Raw genomic sequence first — 24,372 nt, 5'->3', positions numbered from 1 at the left:
AAGTAGGAAAACCTGCAAAATCGGCAGTGTATCAAATACTTGTTCTCTCCACTGTGTATATATATATATATATATATATATATATATATGTATGTTTTGCGGGTACTATTTAATGAAGCTGCCAGTTGAGGACTTGTGAGGCGTCTGTTTCTCAAACTAGACACTATAAATATATATATACACACACATATGTATGTGTATGTGTATGTATATATGTATGTATATGTGTATATATATATACATATATGTACTGTATATGTGTGTGTGTGTATTTTGTACAGTGTACAAAACATTAGGAACACCTGCTCTTTCCATGACAGACTGACCAGGTTAATTCAGGTGAAAGCTATGATCTTTTATTGATGTCACTTGTTAAATTCACTTCAATCAGTGTAGATAAAGGGGAGGAGACATGTTAAAGAAATCATTTTAAACATGACAGATGGAAGCTAAGTCCTAGTCAACCTCTCGCTCAGCAAAGATGGAGGAGAAAAGGACAGGATAATAGGAGAGGAGGCAACTATAGAATATTGAGATGCAGCCGGTATTATTTTCTGCTGTTGTTGTTGATTCCTGGATTACATTAGGAGAGGAGAGTGAACTACCTGATCGCTGTGTTTAGCTGCTTTTCATCAAAACCATTAAACCCCTGCAGCACTAACACCGTCAAAGCGGGATTCATAGAAACTGAAGAAACATTGTGGCTAATAGAGTTAAATCATTATAGAGCAGGTTTTAACACATTTTTTTAACCTTAAGCAGTCGTTTATGTTTGTGCATGTGGCTGGAAGTGTGTGTGGGGGGTCTATGTGTCTGCTTGTCCATGTGTGTGCGTGCATGTGTGGATTGGTTGGTTCTTCTATCCTTGTGGGGACCTAAAATCACGAGGACAAAGGCTATTTTAAGTTGAGCTTTAGGGAAAATAGGACTTTGAATGGAAATACGTTTTAGGTCCCCACGAGGATATAACATAACGTGTGTGCATGCGTGTCTGTGAGTGTGTATTCACAGCAGCTCAGATGGCCACACTGTTCTCGATGCGGTTGGGTGACATGTAGTCGTAGGGCAGCTCCAGCTTCTTGTTCCTGTCTGTGATCTCATCAGAAATGGCCCTGAGCTCGGCCTGCACCTTCTCCACCAGCCTGCGAGGAGCGCCACTGCTGAACACAGGCTCACGATAGTGACACAGAGGCACCTAGGAGAGGAAAGAGGGGATGGAGGTATAAGACAAGATTTTAGCGGATAAGAGACAAGATTATGCAATCGCAACAAATAATCTGCTCTCAAATGATTTGTCAGTACTTCAAATGCAAAGTCCATAGACCCACTCCAAAATACTTTGAGCCATCTACGACTCAGTGGGTTTTGTCCAATGTGTCCAGGCATACGCATTGCCACATTCATACCCTGTATCTAGTTTTGTCCCATGGAATAAATATTGTGGATCTAAAATGTTTTTCCTCATTATCCTGCACTATTTGACCACCATTTTATTAATTTTGCAATCGCAACAAATAATCTGCTCAGACCCCAACCAAGGATTATCAAAAGCCATGCTATAAATTCTTGGACAACCCAAAGATTCCTAGATGCCCTTCCAGACTCCCTCCACCTACCCAAGGACATTGGAGTACAAAAATCAGTTAACCACCCAACTGAGGATCCAAATTTAACCTTGCGTAATACCCTAGATGCAGTCGCACTTATAAAAACAAAAAACATTTGTCAAAGAAATTAGCTCCTTGGCAAATACCAGAGCCCGGAAGCAAGTTCCCAGAATATTGGAACTGAAATGGTGCTCCACCAAACTGGAAGTCTTCCAACTAGCTTGGAAAGACATTACCGTGCAGTGTCTAAGAGCCCTCACTGCTGCTCGATCAGCCTACTTTACAATCGAATTGAGGAGAATAAAAATGCAAAGTGTTTTTGATTCTGTCGCAAAGCTAACTAAAAAGGAGAATTCCACAATCTTCCTGTCTCGTCTTGCCTACCCTCATGCACGTGCGGTGGAGAAGATCTTCGTGGGCTATACTCAGCCTTGTCTCAGGGTAGTAAGTTCGTGGTCTGTTTATCTCTAGGTGTGTGTGGGGGCATGGGTTATATCCCACCCAAAGTGCACCCTCTACCCTCTGGGATTATTATTTGACCCTGCTGGCAATCTATGAACATTTGAACATCTTGAATAACGATCTGGCCTTAATGGCCACCCCTCAGAGCCTGGTTCCTCTCTAGGTTTCTTTCTAGGTTCCTGCCTTTCTAGGGAGTTTTACTTAGCCCCCGTGCTTCTACATCTGCATTACTTGCAGCTTGGGGTTTTAGGCTGGGTTTCTGTATAAGCACTTTGTGACATCTGCTGATGTAAAAAGGGCGTTATAAATAAATTAAATTGATGAAATAGAGTATTTTTCTTCATCAATCTACACACAATAGCCCATAATGACAAAGCAAAAACAGATTCATAGAAATTTTTGCTAATTTATTAAATATAAAAAACGGAAATACCTTATTTAAGTATAAGTATTCAGTATAAGTATTCAGACCCTTTGCTATGAGACTTGAAATTGACCTCACAATTCAGTTTCCATTGATCATCCTTGAAATGTTTCTACAACTTGATTGGAGCCCACTGCTGGTAAATTCAATTGATTGGACATGATTTGGAAAGGCACACACCTGTCTATATAAGGTCTCATAGTTGACAATGCATGTCAGAGGGAAAAATACAATTTAATACATTTTAGAATAAGGCTGTAAAGTAACAAAATGTGGAAAAGATCAAGGGGTCTGAATAATAGTAGGGGCAGAGTAATGAGGAGGCTGCAGGTGGAGTTGGCGTCCGGGAGGATGGAGAGACATCTTGTGATAAGAGACATAAGATGATATTGGAGAGGACTGGGTGAAGTTCAGAGTGATAGAGGGGATTTGGATCGTACTCAGTCGGTATTGGGCTGGGACATCAGTCATCAGAAACTGTATGTGTGTGTCTTACGTAGTCGGCAGCGGGCTGGGACAGTAGGAACAGAGTGATGAGGAGGTTGCAGGTGGAGTTGACGTCCGGGAGGATGGAGAGAATCTCGTCTTCCATCAACAGGCCTTTGGTCTGGGGAGGGGGGTGCGTCATGGAGGCTGGGCAGTTGGGCATCCACAGGTCAAAATCCACCTGGAGGGAACAAGAACGGGAATCGGTAACACTTAGTTTGTGTCACAAATGATACCATATTTCCTTTAGAGCACACTACTTTTGACCAGAGCCCATATGTGTCTTAAGTAAAGATTTGGACCTACGTACTGTATTGATTGATGGATACAGTTTATTGGTTAATCATGTTGATGGGTTAATTACCTGAGAGAAGTTGACAGCAGAGTGCAGCGCAGAGCAGCAGTATATTACCATGGTAACAAACTGAGAGAGTTCTGGTTTGGTTTGGAATGACTGTGGGCAACCTGAGGGAACCAGGAGGGGGAACAATGTAGTCAGTTAGTTATATAGTCAGTTAATTTCAGTTGACAATCAAAAAATGCACAGCCATAGACTTTGAGAAACCACTTCTCATGTATGCAGTCGGCGCTTCAATTAATCCCAAAGGTGTTTGATGGGGTTGAGGTCAGGGCTCTGTGCAGGCCAGTCAAGTTCTTCCACATCTATCTTGACAAACCATTTCTGTATGGACCTCATTTTGTGCACAGGGGAATTGTCATGCTGAAACAGGAAAAGGCCTTCCCCAAACTGTTGCCACAAAGTTGGTAGCACAGCATCGTCTTGAATGTTATTGTGTGCTGTAGCGTTAAGATTTCCCTTCACTTGAACTAAAGGGCCTAGCCCGAACCATGAAAAACAGCCCCAGACCATTTTTCCTCCTCCACCAAACTTTACAGTTGGCACTATATTAGTGTTCTCCTGGCATCCGCAAAACCCAGACTCGTCCGTCAAATTGCCAGATGGTGAAGCGTGATTCATCATTCCACAGAATGCATTTCCACTGCTCCAGAGTCCAATGGCGGTGAGCGTTTACACCACTCCAGCCGACGCTTGGCATTTCACATTGTGATTTTAGGCTTGTATGTGGCTGCCAAAAACATATCATGAAGTTCCTGACAAACAGTTCTTGTGCTGATGTTGCTTACAGAGGCAGTTTGGAACTCGGTAGTGAGTGTTGCAACCAAGGACAGACTTTTACACGCTATACGCTTCAGCACTCGGCTGTCCTGCTCTGTGAGCTTATGTGGCCTACCACTTTGTGGCTGAGCCGTTGTTGCTCCTGGATGTTTCCACTTCACAATAGCAGCACTTACAGTTGACTGGGCCAGCTCTACAAGGGCAGAAATGTGACTAACTGGCTTGTTGGAAAGGTTGCATCCTATGACGGTGCAACGTTGAAAGTCAGCTTTTCAGTAAGGCCAGTCTACTGCCAATGTTTTCATATGGAGATTGCATGGTTGTGTGCTCGATTTTATACACCTGTCAGCAAGGGGTGTAGCTGAAATAGCCGAATCCCCTCATTTGAAGGGTGTCCACATACTTGTGTGTGTGTATGTATGTATGTATGTATGTGTATGTATGTATGTATGTATGTATGTATGTATGTATGTATGTATGTATGTATGTATGTATGTATGTATGTATGTATGTATGTATTTATTTATTTATATATATATATATATATATATATATATATAAATATATATAGTGTAAATTATTGAACAGTACCTTTTACTTTTTATTGAACAGTAAGTTTCACATAGGATGTTATTGGTAGAACACACACACCGACCTGAGTGAGGGAGCTGTAGGAAGCCATGTGTGTAGATCTCAGTGATCCAGCTCTGCAGCTCAGAGTCCTGCTCCACATCCTGGTCTCCAAGGTAATACACATCCACCCAGCCACTCACAAATCTGCCACATCGTCACACAAAACACAACAGTAATGATGGTGCTTGTAAAAAGAAAGTGGTGTTGTATGTGTGTGTACCTGTGCAGTGCGTGCCAGATTCTGAGAATTGATATCACAGCTGTAAATGAATTGTGTGCATGACTGTATTTCTGTGTGTGTGTGCGTGTAAGTGCATGTGTGTGTACCTGTGCAGTGCGTTCCACACTCGCAGTGCATCGTGTGTGTAGTAGCTGTGTGTGTGTGCGTGCGTGCCTGCCTGCGTGAATATGTGTACCTGTGCAGTGCGTTCCACACTCGCAGTGCGTCATGTGCATAGTAGCAGTGTTTGAGTGTGTGTATCCCTCTGTCCGCCAGGTCGTCAGGGACACACAGGGAGCGGTAACGCAGACGCTCTGTGGCTCGAGACAACAGTACAGGCAACGCCTCCAGACCACAGCCTACGGCCTGACACACAACAGGAACATGCAATTTTGTGGTTATAAACTAGCAAAAGTTTATAGGCATATGCATAAGAAAATGTGTGTACTAAAACATTGCAACTCACACAAACATTTCAAGACACACGATCATACCTTGTCAAACACTCCGTTGGCAGCCAGTAGAGAGGCTCTGGCTTGGATGTTGATCTGTAGTGAGGTTTTTATGTGAGGCATCAACAACTGCAACAATAATAATAAAAATAACAACAACAGTCAGGTTCTGTCTCATGGCAGCTCTATACATTTCAATTCCAACTGCAAGGTACTAGAGAAACAGATGTGAGCTCACGAGACTTCCGGATGGTTCAGGAGGTTACCTAAACTTTCACCTACGCAGCCTGTGTCTTTCACCTACAGATGTGTCTGTAAAATAGTCCAGTCATGGCTCTATCTGATGCCATCTTCAAGTAAACGTAAATCCGGGACACTCAAATTAGTATGATAGGTTACGTTTGGTATGGTTATGTAGGATTGAAGGTTATTTAAGGCATAACGAAAGGAGGTTGTTTGTTCAGGGTGGATGGGTGGGTGTACAACACAAATGTCTAGCAACCCAGAAGTTGCATGTTCAAGTCTCATCATGGACAATTTTAGCAACTTTGCAAATGCTTACTACTTTTTAGCTATTTTGTAACTACTTAGCATGTCAGCTAACCCTTCCCCTAACCTTAACCCAGGTAATGTTAGCCACCTAGCTAATGTTAGCGTTAGACACCCTGCTACTTAGCTAACGTTAGCCACAACAAATTGGAATTCATAACCAGTAGAGGCTGGTGGGAGGAGCTATAGGAGGACGGACTCATTTTAATGGCTGAAATGGAACGGAGTCAAACGTGGTTTCCATATGTTTGCCGTGTTTTTCGTTCCATTAATTCCATTCCAGCCATTACAATGAGCCTGTCCTCCTATAACTCCACCCACCAGCCTCCACTGTTCATAACATATCATACCTATTGCAAATTTGTAACATATTGTACTAAATGGAGGGACACATATTTACGTTTACTATGTTACATCTAAACATCCAGGTTGCAGCATGTTTCACCGACCTACTGAGTGGTGGTGTATTATTACAACTTTACCTGCTGTATTTACTATTTACCTGGTGTAGAGGGTGTACTTCTGGCAGCTGCCTGAGAGTAGCAGTGCAACACACCTCTCCCAGCAGGTGGGTTCTAAGGAAGTGAGAGGAAAGCTGGTGACACTGGAAGTCTGAGCAGCGCACCCAGGTCTTTGCCAACAGCCAATCAGGGCCAGGGTCAGAGGGCAGGAACACTGGGTTCTGAGGACCAGGGGCCTGCTGCAGCTGTGGGTATAATTAGTGGTACAATAGTTTCAGAATTATACATTTTTGTAGTAGCATTAACAGTAGTAGTAGTAGTAGTAGTAGAATCAAACTAGTAATAGCCTTCCCCTCTGGGTTAATAAAGTGGCTGTCTGCCTGTCAGTATGTACATTACCAGTCAAAAGTTTAGACACACCTACTCATTCCAGAGTTCTTCTTTATTTTTACTATTTTCTATGTTGTATAATAATAGTGAAGACATAAAAAAAACTATGAAATAACACATGGAATCATGTAGTAACCAAAAAAGTGTTAAACAAATCAAAATATATTTTACATTTTAGATTCTTCAAAGTAGCCACCCTTTTCCTTGATGACAGCTTTGCACTCTCTTGGCATTCTCTCAACCAGCTTCATGAAGCAGTCACCTGGAATGCATTTCAGATGACAGGTGTGCCTTGTTAAAAGTCAATATGTGGAATTTCTTTCCTTCTTAATGCGTTTGAGCCAATCAGTTGTGTTGTGACAAGGTAGGGGTGGTATACATAAGATAGCCCTATTTGGTAAAAGACCAAGTCCATATTATGGCAAGAACAGCTCAAATAAGCAAAGAGAAACGACAGTCCATCATTACATTAAGACATGAAGGTCAGTCAATCTGGAAAATTTCAAGAACTTTGAAAGTTTCTTCAAGTGCAGTCGCAAAAGCCATCAAGTGCTATGATGAAACTGGCTCTCATGAGGACCACCACAGGAAAGGAAGACCCAGAGTTACCTCTGCTTTTTCAATTTTTAAAGCTTTATTTAACTAGGCAAGTCAGTTAAGAACAAATTCTTATTTACATTGACTGCCAAACCCTAACCCGAACGACTCTGGGCCAATTGTGCGACGCCCTATGGGACTCCCAATCATGGCCGGTTGTGATACAGCCTGGAATCAAACCAGGGTCTGTAATTGATTCTACTACTACTGCTGCCTCTAGCACTGAGATGCAGTGCCTTAGACCGCTGCGCCACTCGGGAGCCCAAGACAGCTGCTGCAGAGGATAAGTTCATTAGAGTTACCAGCCTCAGAAGTTGCAGCCCAAATAAATGTAACGGACACATTTCTGTTCAGAGGAGACTGCGTGAATCAGGCCTTCATGGTAGAATTGCTGCAAAGAGACCACTACTAAAGGACACCAATAAGAAAAAAACTTGCTTGGGCCAAGAAACACCAGCAATAGACAGCGCTGGAGTCCAAATTTGACAATTTTGGTTCCAACTGCCGTGGCTTTGTGAGACTCAGTGTAGATGAACGGATGATCTCTGCATGTTCCCACCGTGAAGCGTGGGGTGCTTTGCTGGTGACACTGTCAGTGATTTATTTAGAATTCAAGGCACACTTAACCAGCATGGCTACCACAGCATTCTGCAGCGATACGCCCATCCCATCTGGTTTGCGCTTCGTGAGACTTTCATTTGTTTTTCAACAGGACAATGACCCAACACACCTCCAGGCTATGTAAGGGCTATTTGACCAAGAAGGAGAGTGATGGAGTGCTGCATCAGAGGACCTGGTGTCCACAATCACCCTACCTCAACCCAATTGAGATGGTTTGGGATGAGTTGGGCCGCAGAGTGAAGAAAAAGCATCCAACAACTGCTCAGCATATGAGGGAACTCCTTCAAGACCGTTGGAAAAGCATTCCAGGTGAAGCTGGTTGAGAGAATGCCAAGAGTGTGCAAAGGTGTCATCAAGGCAAAGGGTAGCAACTTTGAAGAATCTAAAATACAACAAATATTTTGATTTGTTTAACACTTTTTGGATTACTACATGATTCCATATGTGTTATTTCATAGTTTTGATGTCTTCACTATTATTCTACAATGTAGAAAATAGTAAAAATAAAGAAAAACTCGGGAATTAGTAGGTCTGTCCAAGACTTTATTGGACTGGACTCACTTGAATGGCGATGGGTTTGAGCTCCCCCTGCTGGTTGAGGTGCAGAAGGACTAGCGGGGCGGCGAGAAACTGCTGCTTCCCATTGATCACGTTGGCCGGGACACCTTCCAACATCTCGTAGTCCAGCAGGAAAATAGACCCTCTCTGCCGTGAATGCACAAAGGTGAAGTTTGAAGTTTCACACAGTGCAAACCCAACACACACCTGTGTGGTCCAGTGGTTGCTGCCGCTGACCCCGATACACGTATGCCAGAGTCAACATGTGTTCAAATACAGCCCACTGCCCTTTGACTGTCGCGTTTCATCTTTCCAGAGCTTTATAATCTCTTCAATAAAAGCGAAAAAAAAAAAACACTCACCGGCAGACATAGACACACACACACACACCTCTAGCTCCTGTTCCAGTGAGGATCCGTCAGGCAGGAAGGGGGAGAGAATGTCAGAGTTGATTGACAGGTTGGGAGGGAGGAGGCGTGTCTGTCGCACCATGAGAGGGTTACAGCCGTTCAAACACTGGTAGCCAAAGAACCAGTCCTCAGCCCAATGGGCCTGCACATACTCTTCAAGAGAGGGGGAGGAAGAGAAAAGAGAAGGAAATCAAGGGTTGGGGGGTTAAAGAGGGAGGACAGACAGTGAGAATTGGTGTGTGTGTGTGTGTGTGTGTGTGTGTGTGTGTGTGTGTGTGTGTGTGTGTCATACTAGCGACAGTATTCTGGCTCCCATTGTGGCTGAACATGGTCTCCAGCTCAGTAAAGCTACTCCAGGATTCAGATCTCTCAGCAAAACCCCTTAGATACTGCAGATTGATGCCTGGGCTGAGAGGACAAATACAATGTGAAGGGGAAGACCAAATGTTGAGGTGAGGACAAACAGAATGTGGAGGGCAGACAGAATGTGGAGGGCAAAGGGCTGACCTCTGGCGTGTGTAGCTGAGGTTGGGTCCCAGTTCCTTCAGACTGGTCATGTCCACACAGTGAGGGACCCCCTCAGCAAATGTACGCCACCTACAGGGCAGACCACCATGACATCAAACTATTGGTACTAAAGGCAAACTCACTTGACTCGTGTAAGAGCGGCTTTGTGTGAATGAGCCTTAATGTTCTACCTTCACACCTCCTCCTCCTCCTCCTCCTCCATAATGCTAACACCGGTTTTAGAACTTTATTAACGCTAAACCCAGTGAGCACCGACTGACACAGGACTTCCATGGATTTTGAAAAGTGGGGCGGCAGGTAGCCTAGTGGTTAGAGTGTTGGGCCAGTAACTGAAAGGTTGCTGGATTGAATCCCTGAGCTGACAAGGTAAAAATCTGTTGTCCTTCCCCTGAACAAGGCAGTTAACCTACTGCTCCCCGATAGGCCGTCATTGTAAATAAGAATTTGTTCTTAACTGACTTGCCTAGTTAAATAAAGTTAAAAAAATGTGGTTGAACTTTGGTCAGTCTTCCCTGGCATTGATTTCAACATCCACAGTAATTTTTGGTCAGGTCCAGACCGGCCTTGATTTGGCCCTAACTTGGTTCAGATGTGATCTGGTCCAGACCAGCCTTGATTTGGCCCCCCAAAAAATCTGATTTGGTCCGGTCTGGACCAGCCTTGATTTGGACTAAAATTTGTTCGGATTTGGTCCGGACCTGCCTTGATTTGGCCCAAGCATAGACTTATCCCACTGAGCACACCACACGTAATTTCAACATGGAAATGTGGGTAATATTTGATTGAGACGTTGACCAATGACATTTCAACCTTTATTCACCCACTCAAAAAGGACAGCCAGAAGTTTGTTATCACTATGCTTTCAACTATCTAAAGCACAACCAAATTCCAATGGAAAACTATGTCTGATCTTTAGTTTAGTTGTCATCTGAATGTGTTGTTATTGCCTTTCAACCATTTAAAAGCACAACATACAATGTCAGATATTTTGTATTTATACAACAACTAAATGTGTTATCACTTGCAGTTGAAATTACATTAAAAGTGCATAGCACAAGTGATCAATGCTGTTTGAGATACTGTGTAGATTATTATAGCATTTGTGAATATTTCCACAGGCCTGTGCACGCTATGTTGAACATGCACACTTTCTACGATTACATAAGAAGACATTTATAGTAAAGTAACCTCAATGTACAGTGCAGAATGTATTCAGACCTCCTGACTTTTTACATTACAGCCTTATTCTAAAATTGATTAAATCATTTCCCCCCCTGATCATTCTACACACAACACCCCATAATGACCAAGCGAAAACAGGTTTAGATTTTTAGCAAATTTATAAAAAATTAAAACAGAATACCTTATTTACATAAGTATTCAGACCCTCTGCTATGAGACTTGAAATTGAGCTCAAGTGCATCCTGTTTCCATTGATCATACTTGAGATGTTTCTACAATTTGACTGGAGTCCACCTTTGGTAAATTCAATTGATTGGACATCATTTGGAAAGGCACACACCTGTCTATATAAGGTCCCACAGTTGACAGTGCAAAAACCAAGCCATGAGGTCGAAGGAACTGTTCGTAGAGCGCGAGACAGGATTGTGTCAGGGAGGTGAGCAAGAACCAGATGGTCAATCTGACAGAGCTCCAGAGTTCCTCTGAACCTTCCAGAAGGACAACCATCTCTGCAGCACTCCACCAATCATGCCTTTATGGTAGAGTGGCCAGACGGAAGCCACTCCTCAGTAAAAGGCATATGACAGCCCGCTTGTAGTTTGCCAAAAGGCACTCTCAGACCATGAGAAACAAGATTCTCTGGTCTGATGAAATCAAGACTGAACTCTTTGGCCTGCCAAGCTTGTAGCGTCATACGCAAGAAGACTCGAGGCTGTAATCTCTGTCAAAGGTGTTTCAACAAAGTACTGAGTAAAGGGTCTGAATCCTTTTTATTTTTTAACAAATTTGAAGAGATTCCAAAAATGTGTTTTTGCTTTGTCATTATGGGGTATTGTGTGTAGATTGATGAGTGAAAAAAACAATTTAATCCATTTTAGAATAAGGCTGTAAAATAAGAATATGTTGAAAAAGTCAAGCGGTCTGAATACTTTCCGAATGCACTGTAAATACTGTATGTCTGGGTTTGACTAGAGTTTTGATCAGCATGAACATTAAAATCTGATGCAATCTGAGCCTGATGAGCCATATATTAAATACATTTTATGAGCCCTACATTAACGACATTTAAAGAGCACAAGCCCAAAAATGCCCAAATGAATGTGCCGTTATCCAATACATATACTGTATAATATAGGCTACTGTACATTACACAAGACAGAAAAACATAAAAGTCTATAGATGTAGCTAGCTATATGCTCTCTTAGGTAAATACATGAAACTAGCTCCAGTAGGCAAATCTTTTTTAGTGTGAACTGTATTACTATGCTCTATTGTATTATACTGTATTATATGGACTGGAATTATGCACAGTGGCAACCCGCCATTCACTGCAGAGCCCCACCTGTTTGGAGCCCCACCTGTTTGGAGCCCCACATGTTTGTTACCTGTTTTGCATGCTATTTTGGCATTAATACGTGTCAATAAGTTTGCAAACAATGTAAAACATGGTCTATTTTTTTGTTTTGTTGAGTAAGGCAGCTCCAAAATGCAGGTGTTTCAGCCTAGCTCAGTGCGGTCTGTGGTGGTGGGGCAGCCAGCGGAAAATATGTGTGTGTAGGGGTTGGTAATGTTCTCTAGTTGCGTCGTGATTGGCTCAGTGTTCTGTCACTCATGAGTCACTACGTCACCGCAAAATCTATGGGGAGAGCTCGAAAATTCAAGCCGCTTGGGTGCTGCCATAGATTTACATTAGAAGTGCACATCCAAGAATGCTCAAGGTCATTGGCCACAGATAAAATGATGGCATATCACATTATATCTACCATAGCTTTGATTGGACTGTTCATGTCAACATCATACTTTCAAAATCTTAGCTAGCAAGCTAGCAGTCATCATCATGAATCAAGTTGACAATCTACTGGCAAATCATTTTCAATCATGTCATACGAAGATACATTATAGATAAAAGGTATTCATGCTCATCGACCATTTGACAGAAACATTACACAACAAGTTGGAAATCGCAATTCAACAATGAGTGGTTTGGAATGAATCAGTGGCTAATTACAAGCATTGCAAAGCAATCACTAGTCTGCTTTTCAATTGAGTGGGTGTGTGGTCCAAGTCTGGGTTTAAGGGTCTCTTTTCCAAGATTAAAAGGATAAACATTCAAAATTGCCCATGCTGTCAATCCAGCATGACTTCTGCCGTGCTCAAAACAACTGGAAGCTCGGAACTGGGAAATCTCAGACTTCAGTGAGTTCAAGACAACTGAGAACTCTGAAAAAACCGAACCCCGACTGGGAAAATACGTTTTGAACGGTCATCCAACTAGGAATTGCAAGTCGGGAACTCGGGCCTCTTTCTCGAGCTCCGACCTGAAGATCACTGACGTCATGATTCAACCTTGTTTTTTTCTGAGTTCCCAGTTGTCTTGAAATCATCCTAAATGCAGAGAATGCCAGACTTTGATGACAAAGTTTGATGACAAAATTTGCCTACAAGAAGGACTGCCGTGCCACCTTCCTGTTAAAGTGAGCACAGCACAACAAGGTGAGTCCAAACATTTCTTGTATGCTGCTGCAGAAATGATGTAATATGCCAGAGAGATATGCATATTGTCTGTAGCTAAGAAAGTAATACTAAGTGTATGTTGTGTAGTAAGCTCTTAGTAGCCCATGTGCATCACCTTAATAATTTGGTCCCTTTCCCCCTCATAACTTAGCCTACTGTTCTGACTTGGTGGTGCACATGAAGCCTATAACCTGTTTTAGAGAAATGTCAACATTGAATTTTGTAAGAGCTTTCATTGTCTGCTTATATGCGCCCTTTATTTATCCTACGGTTCTGACTTGATGTACTGGGAGAATACTGTAAGAACGGTCCATGTTCTGAATACTGTTGCTGTACATTTCAAAAGTGCTGAACAAATAGTTATATTGACTACGTCCGTCCTAGCTCGGTCATTAATGTCTTAATTGAAATTACGGATTGCCTCTTATCCGCTCGTCGTTCCCTTATGCTATAGTTTGTACATCTCAATTGTCGGAAGAAACCACATTTGTTTTAGCAAGTCAGCCATAATGAACTGTTCTGCTGCCAGACAAGTCTCTGCTGATAGCCAGGTGTAGCGGTGGTAAGGATTCACTCCATGATGCTGAAAAGAAAGCTCTGCTGTTGGGACAGCTCTATGTAGGCTCTAAACATTTGTGGGCACCGTTTGTCACTGCTATAGTGCAATTAATGCATTGTTTAGTGTTGTGTTGTGTAGTGGCTTTGCTGGCATGCATCTAAAAAAATGTTGGGGACTTTGCCCCACCAAGATTTACATGCTAAAATTGCCACTAATTAAGGACATCGCTCAAACCATGAACCATGAAAATGCAGAAGAGAACATGTGATTCTTGTGAAGCGCATGTGGCTAGCAAATATGATTAGAACTTTGAAATATAATAGAGCCTATTGTATAATTAGTAAGCTGACAGTGCATTTGGAAAGTATTCAGACCCCTTGACTTTTTCCACATTTTGCTATGTTACAGCCTTATTCTAAAATTGATTAAATAGTTTTTTCCCTCATCAATCTACACACAATACCTCATAATGACAAAGCAAAAACAGATCTTTTGAATTTTTTGCAAATATATATAAAACATTGTTTTTAAATGGAAATGTATGTCACGACTTCTACCGAAGTCGATGCCCCTCCTTGTTCGAGTGGTGCTCGGCGGTCGACGTCACCGGTCTTCTAGCTATCACTGATCCATATTTCATTATCCATTGGTTTTGTCTTGTTTCTTTTCACACGCGGTTCCAATCCCATTCATCACCTGTTGTGTATTTAACCCACTGTTTCCCCTCATGTCCTTGTCCGAGATTGTTTTGTGTTATTGTGTTCGTGTTGGTTATTTTAGGTGTGCGACGGGTATGTGTACCCATTTAGATTTTTATGTATTTCTATTGTTGGAGTTTGTTTTAAAGTTATTAAACTACTCCGCGTATATGAAGTTTGTTTCTCCTGCGCCTGCCTTCCCTGCCACCTACACACACGACATTGACAGAATCTCGGACCATAAATATGAAGTCAGCAGGAGAGGATACCCCAGACATAAAGGTGGAGGAGCGCGTCCAGGAGAATGAGGAGAAGCTTCACCATCTATGCGCCGCACTGGATCGCGTTGTCCAGAATATGGACCACTGGGAGAGACAGGGAGTTTTTCCAGCACCTCCACCAGCTCAACTGGGGTCTACCCTGGGAACCCCCTCTCAACCTGATCCCGGTGGCATCCGTCTATCCATGCCTCAGGGGTATGACGGAAGTGCTGCCACCTGCCAGGGTTTCCTACTCAGACTAGACCTTTTCCTGGCTACGGTCAACCCAGTTCCATCTGACCGTGAGAAGAGCTCCGCCCTCGTCTCGTGCCTCACCGGGAGAGCCCTGGAGTGGGCCAGCGCTATGTGTGAAGGAGGAGATTTGGCGTTGGACCACTATGAGGAGTTCACGCATCGTTTTCGGGCAGTCTTTGACCATCCACCCGAGGGCAGAGCGGTGGGTGAGCGCTTCTACCATCTGAGGCAGGAGACAAGGAGCGTCCAGGATTTTGCTCTGGAATTCAGGACCCTGGCAGCTGGTGCGGGATGGAATCACAGGGCCCTGATCGACCATTACCGCTGCAGTCTGCGTGAGGACGTCCGTCGGGAGCTGGCCTGCAGAGACACCACCCTCCCTCTCGACCAGCTGGTGGATCTGTCCATCCAGCTGGACAACCTGCTGGCTGCTCGCGGACGTCCAGATCGGGGTCTGGGGGTTCCATCCTCCCGCACTCCCTCTCCTATACCCAGGAAACTGGGAGAGGGGGTGCACAGGGAGACCGGAGGAGGTTCCCGCTCGCGCACCATCTGTGGCCGCAGAGGTCACACTGCTGGTCGGTGTCGGGTAGGTTCTTCTGGGAGTCAAGGTAACAGGCAGGGTGCTCTGGTGCCACCCCAGGTGAGTAGGCACCATTTTCATCCAGAGCCCTCTGTTGCACTTATGTTTGTGTCTGTTACTTTTATTGATTTTTCTCTGCGTTCCCAGCATAAGGTGCTAGTAGATTCAGGCGTGGCTGGGAATTTTATTGGTCAAGCTATTGCTCATAGTTTAGGGATCCCCATTGTACCAGTGGATGTGCCTTTCCCCGTTCACACCTTAGATAGTCGACCATTAGGGTCAGGATTAATCAGGGAAGCCACAGCTCCTTTGAGTATGGTGACGCTGGGGGGCCACAAGGAAAAAATGTGTATTTTCCTTATTGGCATTCCTACGTATCCCGTGGTGCTGGGTCTGCCCTGGTTAATGTGTCATAACCCCACTTTTTCTTGGCCACAGAGGGCTCTTACGGGGTGGTCGCGAGAGTGCTCAGGTAGGTGTGTAGGGGTTTCCGTTGGTGCTACTACGGTGGAAAGTCCAGACCAGGTCTCTACCGTGCGCATTCCCCCTGAATATGCCGAAATGCCTGTTCTTTCAACAGTCCGTCTCCTTCTTAGGATATCGCCTATCTACGTCAGGAGTGGAGATGGAGAGTGACCGCATTGCAGCTGTGCGTAATTGGCCGACTCCCACCACGGTGAAGGAGGTGCAGCAATTTTTAGGGTTTGCCAATTACTACCGGAGGTTTATCCAGGGTTTTGGTCAGGTAGTGGCTCCCATTACCTCACTGCTGAAGGGGGGTCCGGTGCGCTTACAGTGGTCGGCTGGGGAGGACAGGGCTTTTAGGAAACTGAAGGCTTTGTTTACCTCGGTTCCTGTGTTGGCTCATCCGGATCCGTCTTTGCAATTCATAGTGGAGGTGGACGCATCTGAGGCTGGGATTGGAGCTGTGCTCTCTCAGAGTTCGGGTACACCACCTAAGCTCCGCCCCTGTGCCTTCTTCTCTAAGAAGCTCAGCCCGGCGGAGCGAAACTATGATGTGGGGGATCGGGAGCTGTTGTCTATCGTCAAAGCTTTGAAGGCGTGGAGACACTGGCTTGAGGGGGCTAAACACCCTTTTCTCATCTGGACTGACCACCGCAATCTGGAGTACATCAGGGAGGCGAGGAGACTGAATCCTCGCCAGGCAAGGTGGGCCATGTTTTTCACCCGTTTTGTGTTTACCCTCTCGTACAGACCAGGTTCCCAGAACGTTAAGGCAGACGCATTGTCCCGGCTGTAAGACACGGTAAGTCCATGGATCCCACTCCCATCATCCCAGCCTCTTGTTTGGTGGCACCGGTAGTATGGGAGCTGGACACGGACATTGAGCGGGCGTCACGTGCAGAGCCCGTTCCCCCTCAGTATCCAGCTGGGCGTCTGTACGTTCTGTCCGCTGTCCGTGACCGATTGATCTACTGGGCTCACACGTTACCCTCCTCTGGTCATCCTGGGATAGTCAGATGATGCGCTGTCTTAGTGGGAGGTACTGGTGGCCCACCTTAGCTAAGGATGTGAGGGTTTATGTTTCCTCCTGCTCAGTGTGCGCCCAGTGCAAGGCTCCTAGACACCTACCCAGAGGTAAGTTACAACCCTTACTCGTTCCACAACGACCGTGGTCGCACTTGTCGGTGGATTTTATAACCAATCTTGCACCTTCACAAGTTAACACCACGATCCTGGTCGTTGTGGATCGCTTTTCTAAGTCCTGTCGTCTCCTCCCTTTGCTCTGTTTACCCACGTCTTTCGGCACTACGGGGTGAGGATATAGTGTCTGATTGGGGCTCCCAGTTCACGTCAAGGGTCTGGAAGGCGTTCATGGAACGTCTGGGGGTCTCGGTCAGCCTTACCTCAGGTTTTCACCCCGAAAGTAACGGGCAGGTGGAGAGAGTGAACCAGGATGTGGGTAGGTTTCTGAGGTCTTATTGCCAGGACCGGCCGGGGGAGTGGGCGGAGTTTGTGCCCTGGGCAGAGATGGCTCAGAACTCGCTCCGCCACTCCTCCACTAACCTCTCTCCCTTTCAGTGCATGTTGGGGTATCAGCCGGTTCTGGCCCCTTGGCATCAGAGTCAGACCGAGGCTCCTGCGGTGGACCACTGGTTCCGGCGCGCGGAGGAGACCTGGGACGCCGCTCACGTCCACCTTCAGCGCGCCGTACGACGTCAGAAAGTTGGCACAGACCGTCACCGCAGTGAGGCCCCGGTGTTCGCACCGGGGGACAGGGTCTGGCTCTCGACCCGAAACCTGCCCCTCCGCCTGCCCTGCCGGGAGCTGAGTCCATGGTTTGAGGGGCCGTTTAAAGTCCTGAGGAGATTGAACGAGGTATGTTATAGGTTAAAGCTTCCCCCCAATTACCGCATTAACGCCTCATTCCATGTTTCTCTCCTCATGCCGGTGGTGACTGGCCCGCTCCAGGAGGCCGAGGTGCGGGAGGTTCCTCCGCCCCCTCTGGACAATGAGGGGGCCCCGGCGTTCTCCGTTAGATCCATCCTGGATTCGAGACATCGGGCGAGGGGCCTTCAGTACCTCGTGGACTGGGAGGGGTATGGTCCAGAGGAGAGATGCTGGGTTCCGGTGGAGGATGTTTTAGATCCTTCCCTGCTGCGAGAGTTCCATCGTCTCCCTCCGGATCGCCCTGCACCTCGTCCTCCGGGGCGTCCCTGAGGCCGGTGTCGATGCACTGCTGGAGCCACGCGTCGGGGGGGGGTACTGTCACGACTTCTACCGAAGTCGATGCCCCTCCTTGTTCGAGTGGTGCTCGGCGGTCGACGTCACCGGTCTTCTAGCAATCACTGATCCATTTTTCATTATCCATTTTTCATTATCCATTGGTTTTGTCTTGTTTCTTTTCACACCTGGTTTCAATCCCATTCATAGCCTGTTGTGTATTTAACCCTCTGTTTCCCCTCATGTCCTTGTCCGAGATTGTTTTGTGTTATTGTGTTCGTGTTGGTTATTTTAGGTGTGCGACAGGTATGTGTACCCATTTAGATTTTTATGTATTTCTATTGTCGGAGTTTGTTTTAAAGTTATTAAAATACTCGCGTATATGAAGTTTGTTTCTCCTGCACCTGACTTCCTTGCCACCTACACACACGACATTGACAATATAACATTTACAAAAGTATTCAGAGCCTTTACTCAGTATTTTGTCAAAGCGCCTATGGCAGCGATTACAGCCTCGAGTCTTGTTTTTTAAATTTTTTAATTTCACCTTTATTTAACCAGGTAGGCAAATTGAGAACAAGTTCTCATTTACAACTGCGACCTGGCCAAGAAAGTAGTTCGTAGCAAAGTAGTTCGACACACACAACAACACAGAGTTACACATGGAGTAAAACAAACATAGTCAATAATACAGTATAAAAATAAGTCAATATACAATGTGAGCAAATGAGGTGAGATAAGGGAGGTAAAGGCAACAAATAGGCCATGGTGGCGAAGTAAATACAATATAGCAAGTAAAACACTGGAATGGTACATTTGCAGTGGATGAATGTGCAAAGTAGAAATACCGGGGTGAAAAGGAGAAAAATAAATAAATACAGTAGGGGAAGAGGTAGTTGTTTGGGCTAATTATAGATGGGCTATATACAGGTGCAGTAATCTGTGAGCTGCTCTGACAGATGGTGCTTAAAGCTAGAGAGGGAGATAAGTGTTTCCAGTTTCAGAGATTTTTGTAGTTCGTTCCAGTCATTGGCAGCAGGGAACTGGAAGGAGAGGCGGCCAAAGGATGATATGGCTTTGGGGGTGACCAGTGAGATATACGTGCTGGAGCACGTACTACGGGTGAGTGCTGCTATGGTGACCAGCGAGCTGAGATAAGGGGGGACTTTACCTAGCAGGGTCTTGTAGATGACCTGGAGCCAGTGGGTTTGGCGACGAGTATGAAACGAGGGCCAGGCAACGAGAGTGTACAGGTCGCAGTGGTGGGTAGTATATGGGGCTTTGGTGACAAAATGGATGGCACTGTGACAGACTGCATCCAATTTATTGAGTAGGGTATTGGAGGCTATTTTGTAAATGACATCGCCAAAGTCGAGGATCGGTAGGATGGTCAGTTTTACGAGGGTATGTTTGGCAGCATGAGTGAAGGATGCTTTGTTGCGAAATAGGAAGCCAATTGTAGATTTAACTTTGGATTGGAGATGTTTGATGTGAGTCTGGAAGGAGAGTTTATAGTCTAGCCAGACACCTAGGTATTTGTAGTTGTCCACATATTCTAAGTCAGAACCGTCCAGAGTAGTGATGCTGGACGGGCGGGCAGTTGCAGGCAGCAATCGGTTGAAGAGCATGCATTTAGTTTTACTTAAGTAGTTGGTGAACCAGGCGAGGCAATCATTTGAGAAACCAAGGCTGTTGAGTCTGCCGATGAGGATGTGGTGATTGACGGAGTCGAAAGCCTTAGCCGAGTGATCATAAGGGTCCAGTGAGTAGTGAGGTTGGTTAGGGTCACGGCGATTCAGACAGCTAGCCAGGCCATGGGTAGCAAGCTGGCAGAAGATGGAGGTCTGTTTTTAGCCACCTCGTGCGTTTCCGTTGGTAGAGGGCACCAATCCAATTGGCAAAATAGTTATAGTTATAGTGGCCTGAGAAAATTGTCCGATAGACCTATTCAGATAGCAGCCGATATGCTCAAAACAGCTAACGATTAGCAGGCCGTAGTTAGCAGATGGGCGTTCAGGTTACGTCGCGACGGAGGGGCCAGTTGGATAAATCCCTCGGGCAGATAACGTCGATAGACCAGTCGTGAAGGCCCGGTGGGGCTCCGCATCAGCAGTAAAACGGGTCGGGATAGGTGATTGTAGCCCAGGAGTGGCTGATGGAACTCTTCAGCTGGCTAGGTCCGGAATAATTGGAGTTTGCTCCGGGACCGACGTTAGCCAATAGTCACTTGGATAGCAGCTAGCTAGCTGCAAGATCCAGGTGTAAATGTCCGGAGCTTGCGGTAGAAATCCGGGGATATGGAGAGAAAATAGGTCCGGTATGCTCTGGTCTGAGTCGCGTTATACAAAACTGCCGATAGCTTTTCGAGCTAAAGGATAGCTGATGACCGCCAACCATGGTTAGCTGAATTCTTGGTTATGACGCCAAAAGCTTGGCACACCTCTATTTGGGAAGTTTCTCTAATTGTTCTCTGCAGATCCTCTCAAGCTCTGTCAGGTTGGATGGGGAATGTCGCTGCACAGGTATTTTCAGGTATCTCCAGTGAAAAAGTTACCATAATGAGATGGTAGGTCTACATGCATTGTGAACTGCGCTCCATACTGAGATGGGCGGTCTGATTCATCATGCAGAAGCAGTGGAGAAGCCAGATTTAGACATCGCATATAATTTAACAGTTCCATTTCACGCCATGCTGTTAATATAAATAATGTATTATAATTTACCATTTTAGCCAAGAATGTTAAAAAGAATGAATGTGAAAATATTGTACAATCCAGGTGTGCTAAACTCTAAGAGACTTACCCTGAAAGACTCAGGGGTGTGAATACTTATGTAAATGAGACATTTCTGTATTTCATTTTCAATAAATTTGCCAACATTTCTAAAAACATGTTTTCACTTTGTCCTTATGTATTGTGTGTAGATGGATAAGAACAAATATCTATTTAATACATTTTTAATTCAGGCTGTAACACAACAACATGTTGAATAAGTCAAGGGGTATGAATACTTTCTGAAGGCGCTGTAAGTGACAGATGGGAGCGATCTCCCTTTTGCTGTTTTAATTGGAAATATACGTTTTGAATGTGCCAATGCTTTCTTTATTGACATGTAGGTGTAAGATAAATTATGTACGGTTGAAATGTGTCCATAGAAACAACTACCCAAAGAATAATTTTCAATGTGGTGACTTCAACATCGGTAAAATATCTATTTTCAACATCCGTAAGTTTTATCAACATCCATATGATACGTATTTTCAACGTCTTTCCAAATCCTTTTTCTCACTGGGAAGTGCCTGGTGGTAGAGTTAGGAGATGTGTTGACAGCGAGCGAATGAGATGTGTTGGAGAGAAAAGATGATACGAGGAGTGTAGTGTATAGTAAGAGGACGTTTGTTGTGGTTTAGTTGCGATACCTGATGTGCTGCTGTTTAGTGTGCAGATCTTTGAGTCTGTGGTCCTTCAGTGTTTGCACAGTCTCTGAATTCAACAGACACACTGAGCGAGAGAGAGAGAAAGAGATGATATGATTCAAATATGAAGGCTACACCACTTCCTCTTTCCATGGTAACGTTATAGTATGTAGTTCTCACAAATTGCCTAGTTCATCAGTGTGACGGAAGAGCTCTTACTCACACTTCCTGTAATATGTGTATGACCATGTGACATTTTTTTTTTAAATGTTAAAAATGTTAATTTATAAAACACTCTCACAGTCTCCATTTCGTAGCTCCACGTCACCATCTACAGACCGGAGCCACCTGCTACAAGGGAAGTGCTCTGCCCCTTGGTGCTGTAGCCCCGCCCCTTCCTCCTGTCTGTCGCACAGCCTCCGGACCTCCACCCCCCTGCAGTGCCAGTCCAGGTCCGGGAAACCCGTCCGAGCCTCCAACCGTAGCCGGACCAGAACTACTCGACCCAGTGCCACCTCTGACCACACCCTGACCACACAGGCCTGGAACAGGGATAATGGGGGAAAAAAACTTTAGGTAAAGCACTTTGAAATTGGGTGAAAAGCTATCTAAAATTAAATAATGTTTTATTAGACAACACAAACTGCAGGTTAATATACTGACAGAGAGAGAGGGGGGGAGAGAGAGAAAGAGGAGGAAGAGCGAAAGGGCAAGGGGGCGCAAGAGAGAGATGGGGAGCGAGAGAGAGGGGGGGGAGAGAGAGAAAGAGGAGGAAGAGCGAAAGGGCAAGGGGGCGCAAGAGAGAGATGGGGAGCGAGAGAGAGGGGGGGAGAGAGAGAAAGAGGAGGAAGAGCGAAAGGGCAAGGGGGCGCAAGAGAGAGATGGGGAGCGAGAGAAAGATAGAGAGGGGAGCAAGGGAGACAGAAATAACTCACTGTTCCAGGTAGGAGGTGGTGCTGGTTGGCCCCGGCGTTCACTGAGATGGGCGGGGTTTCGCCACCCTCTGAGCCAATCAGAGTGAGCCGTAGGATGCTGTATGTTCCAGAGGTGGGGGCTGGTAAGGTATGGACGATCACCTGAAATTCCTCCATGGCACTGGCCATGACAGATGGACACGGACGGACATACACACACAAACAAAACCATGTATTTGCATGCACTGAGAAGAGCGGCACTCTTCTGTGTTTGATATTTGAATTGGAAATCATCAGGCCATTGCTGCATCTTGTTCATGACTTGTCAACCATGCTGACTTGACATATCACTACCGTACAATACACAATGTGCTGTACAAAAAAACGGCTAAATGCACATTCAATTCAATGATAGGCTTTGATCACATTGATACCATAATAACAGTCCTTGTTATGAATAGGCCTATTTTACAGTTTTACAATTCATCATAAGTGGTTATGGTAAGTAAATATGTAAAGGTGCACTATGCAGAAATTGCCCAATTTCAGTTTATGTGACAAAATAAGAAATGTATAGTGTAGAAAGTCATTGTACGATCTAATTAGCTGTGACATCTTTTCAATGACCCCAAATATTGTATTTTCAACTTTTGAAGCTGAAAGTAAAAGATGCAAAAATGGAACTTAAGAATGGGAACCGATTTAAGGCTTCTTAGACTTGCTTTCAATGAGAACGACATTTCTAACTCAGATTTCTATGTGAATTTGTTCTGGTCACCCAAAAAGTTACATATTTCAGCTTTCATTTAACCTATGTATACTTATCATGACTCAATCAACAGTGCAAAGTTGCCTAATAACCCGTGATTAAGTTCTATTCTCTAAGGGAAACTGAATAATAAGAGAGACACTTACCTACTGTTTTCCTATGAAGAACACAAACACAGCATACTGCAACTGCCAGTGTGTTCCTTTTCGAAAGACACTTGTTGGTCTCATAAACTAGACGTAACATAGTAAACGAAAATTCGGGACATTCAAATTAGTATGATACTGAATGTTACATTTGGATTTGGTATGGTTACATAAGACAGAAGGTTAGTTGAGGCAAAAACAAAAGGAGGGTAGTTGGTCGGGGTGGATGGTAGGGCATATAATTCGAATGTCTAGTGACACAAAGGTTGCGTGTTCGAATCTCATCGCTAATTAGCAACTTTTCAACTACTTTTTAGCTACTTTGCAACTACTTAGCATGTTAGCTAACCCTTCACTTAACCCTAACCTTAACCCTTTTAGCTAAACCTTCCCCTAGCCCTTTAACCTAACTCCTAATCTTAACCCTAACCCCATAGCCTAGCTAATGATATCCAAATTGGAATTTATAACACATCATACATTTTGCAAATTCGTAACATATTGTACATTTTGCAAATTTGTAACATATTGTACGTTTGAAACATTTTTAATAAATCATATTAATTGTAATTTGTAACATATCATATGAATTGGATGATGGACATCCACAAATGAATACATACCATACGAAACGTAACATGCTAAATGGAGTGTCTCTGGTTTAAGTACAAAATAATACAAAATGCTCTGAGACCAGGTTGCTTGCATTCATCCAACCCAATGTGTGGGTGGATCTTGTGCTTGCTTCCTTCCTGGTCTGTCACTATTAGCCTAGGCTACTACTCATTATCAGTCATCAGATATAGGCCTGCTATCTGTTTACACAATCTTATACATGAATTTGCATGAATTCATG

The 24,372-nt window shown here is 44.6% G+C and overlaps 1 protein-coding gene across 2 annotated transcripts; it reads right to left on the bottom strand.

The window, feature by feature from the left end:
- Nucleotides 1-334: 334 nt before the first annotated feature.
- Nucleotides 335-23,585, bottom strand: zgc:152891 (arachidonate 15-lipoxygenase B). 2 transcript variants are annotated; one of them, XM_029757725.1, is made up of 15 exons: nucleotides 23,517-23,585; nucleotides 22,623-22,782; nucleotides 21,989-22,229; nucleotides 21,691-21,772; nucleotides 9,516-9,605; nucleotides 9,301-9,416; nucleotides 8,989-9,161; nucleotides 8,602-8,745; nucleotides 6,474-6,677; nucleotides 5,465-5,551; nucleotides 5,167-5,336; nucleotides 4,773-4,894; nucleotides 3,344-3,444; nucleotides 2,990-3,160; nucleotides 335-1,195 (listed from the first exon to the last, which is right to left on the bottom strand). In XM_029757725.1, exons 2-15 carry the CDS (start codon nucleotides 22,776-22,778, stop codon nucleotides 1,016-1,018), a joined length of 2,037 nt encoding a protein of 678 aa, XP_029613585.1. In that variant the 5' UTR covers nucleotides 22,779-22,782; nucleotides 23,517-23,585; the 3' UTR covers nucleotides 335-1,015. The 2 variants fall into 2 exon arrangements, with proteins under 2 accessions (XP_029613585.1, XP_029613584.1); XM_029757724.1 differs by lacking the exon at nucleotides 23,517-23,585 and having other exon boundaries at nucleotides 22,623-23,510.
- Between the last annotated feature and the right edge of the window lie 787 nt (nucleotides 23,586-24,372).

Source organism: Salmo trutta, chromosome 7 (genome assembly GCF_901001165.1).
Source record: "Salmo trutta chromosome 7, fSalTru1.1, whole genome shotgun sequence".
Classification (NCBI taxonomy): domain Eukaryota; kingdom Metazoa; phylum Chordata; class Actinopteri; order Salmoniformes; family Salmonidae; genus Salmo; species Salmo trutta.
This window is presented reverse-complemented; position numbering and strand designations above follow the sequence as displayed.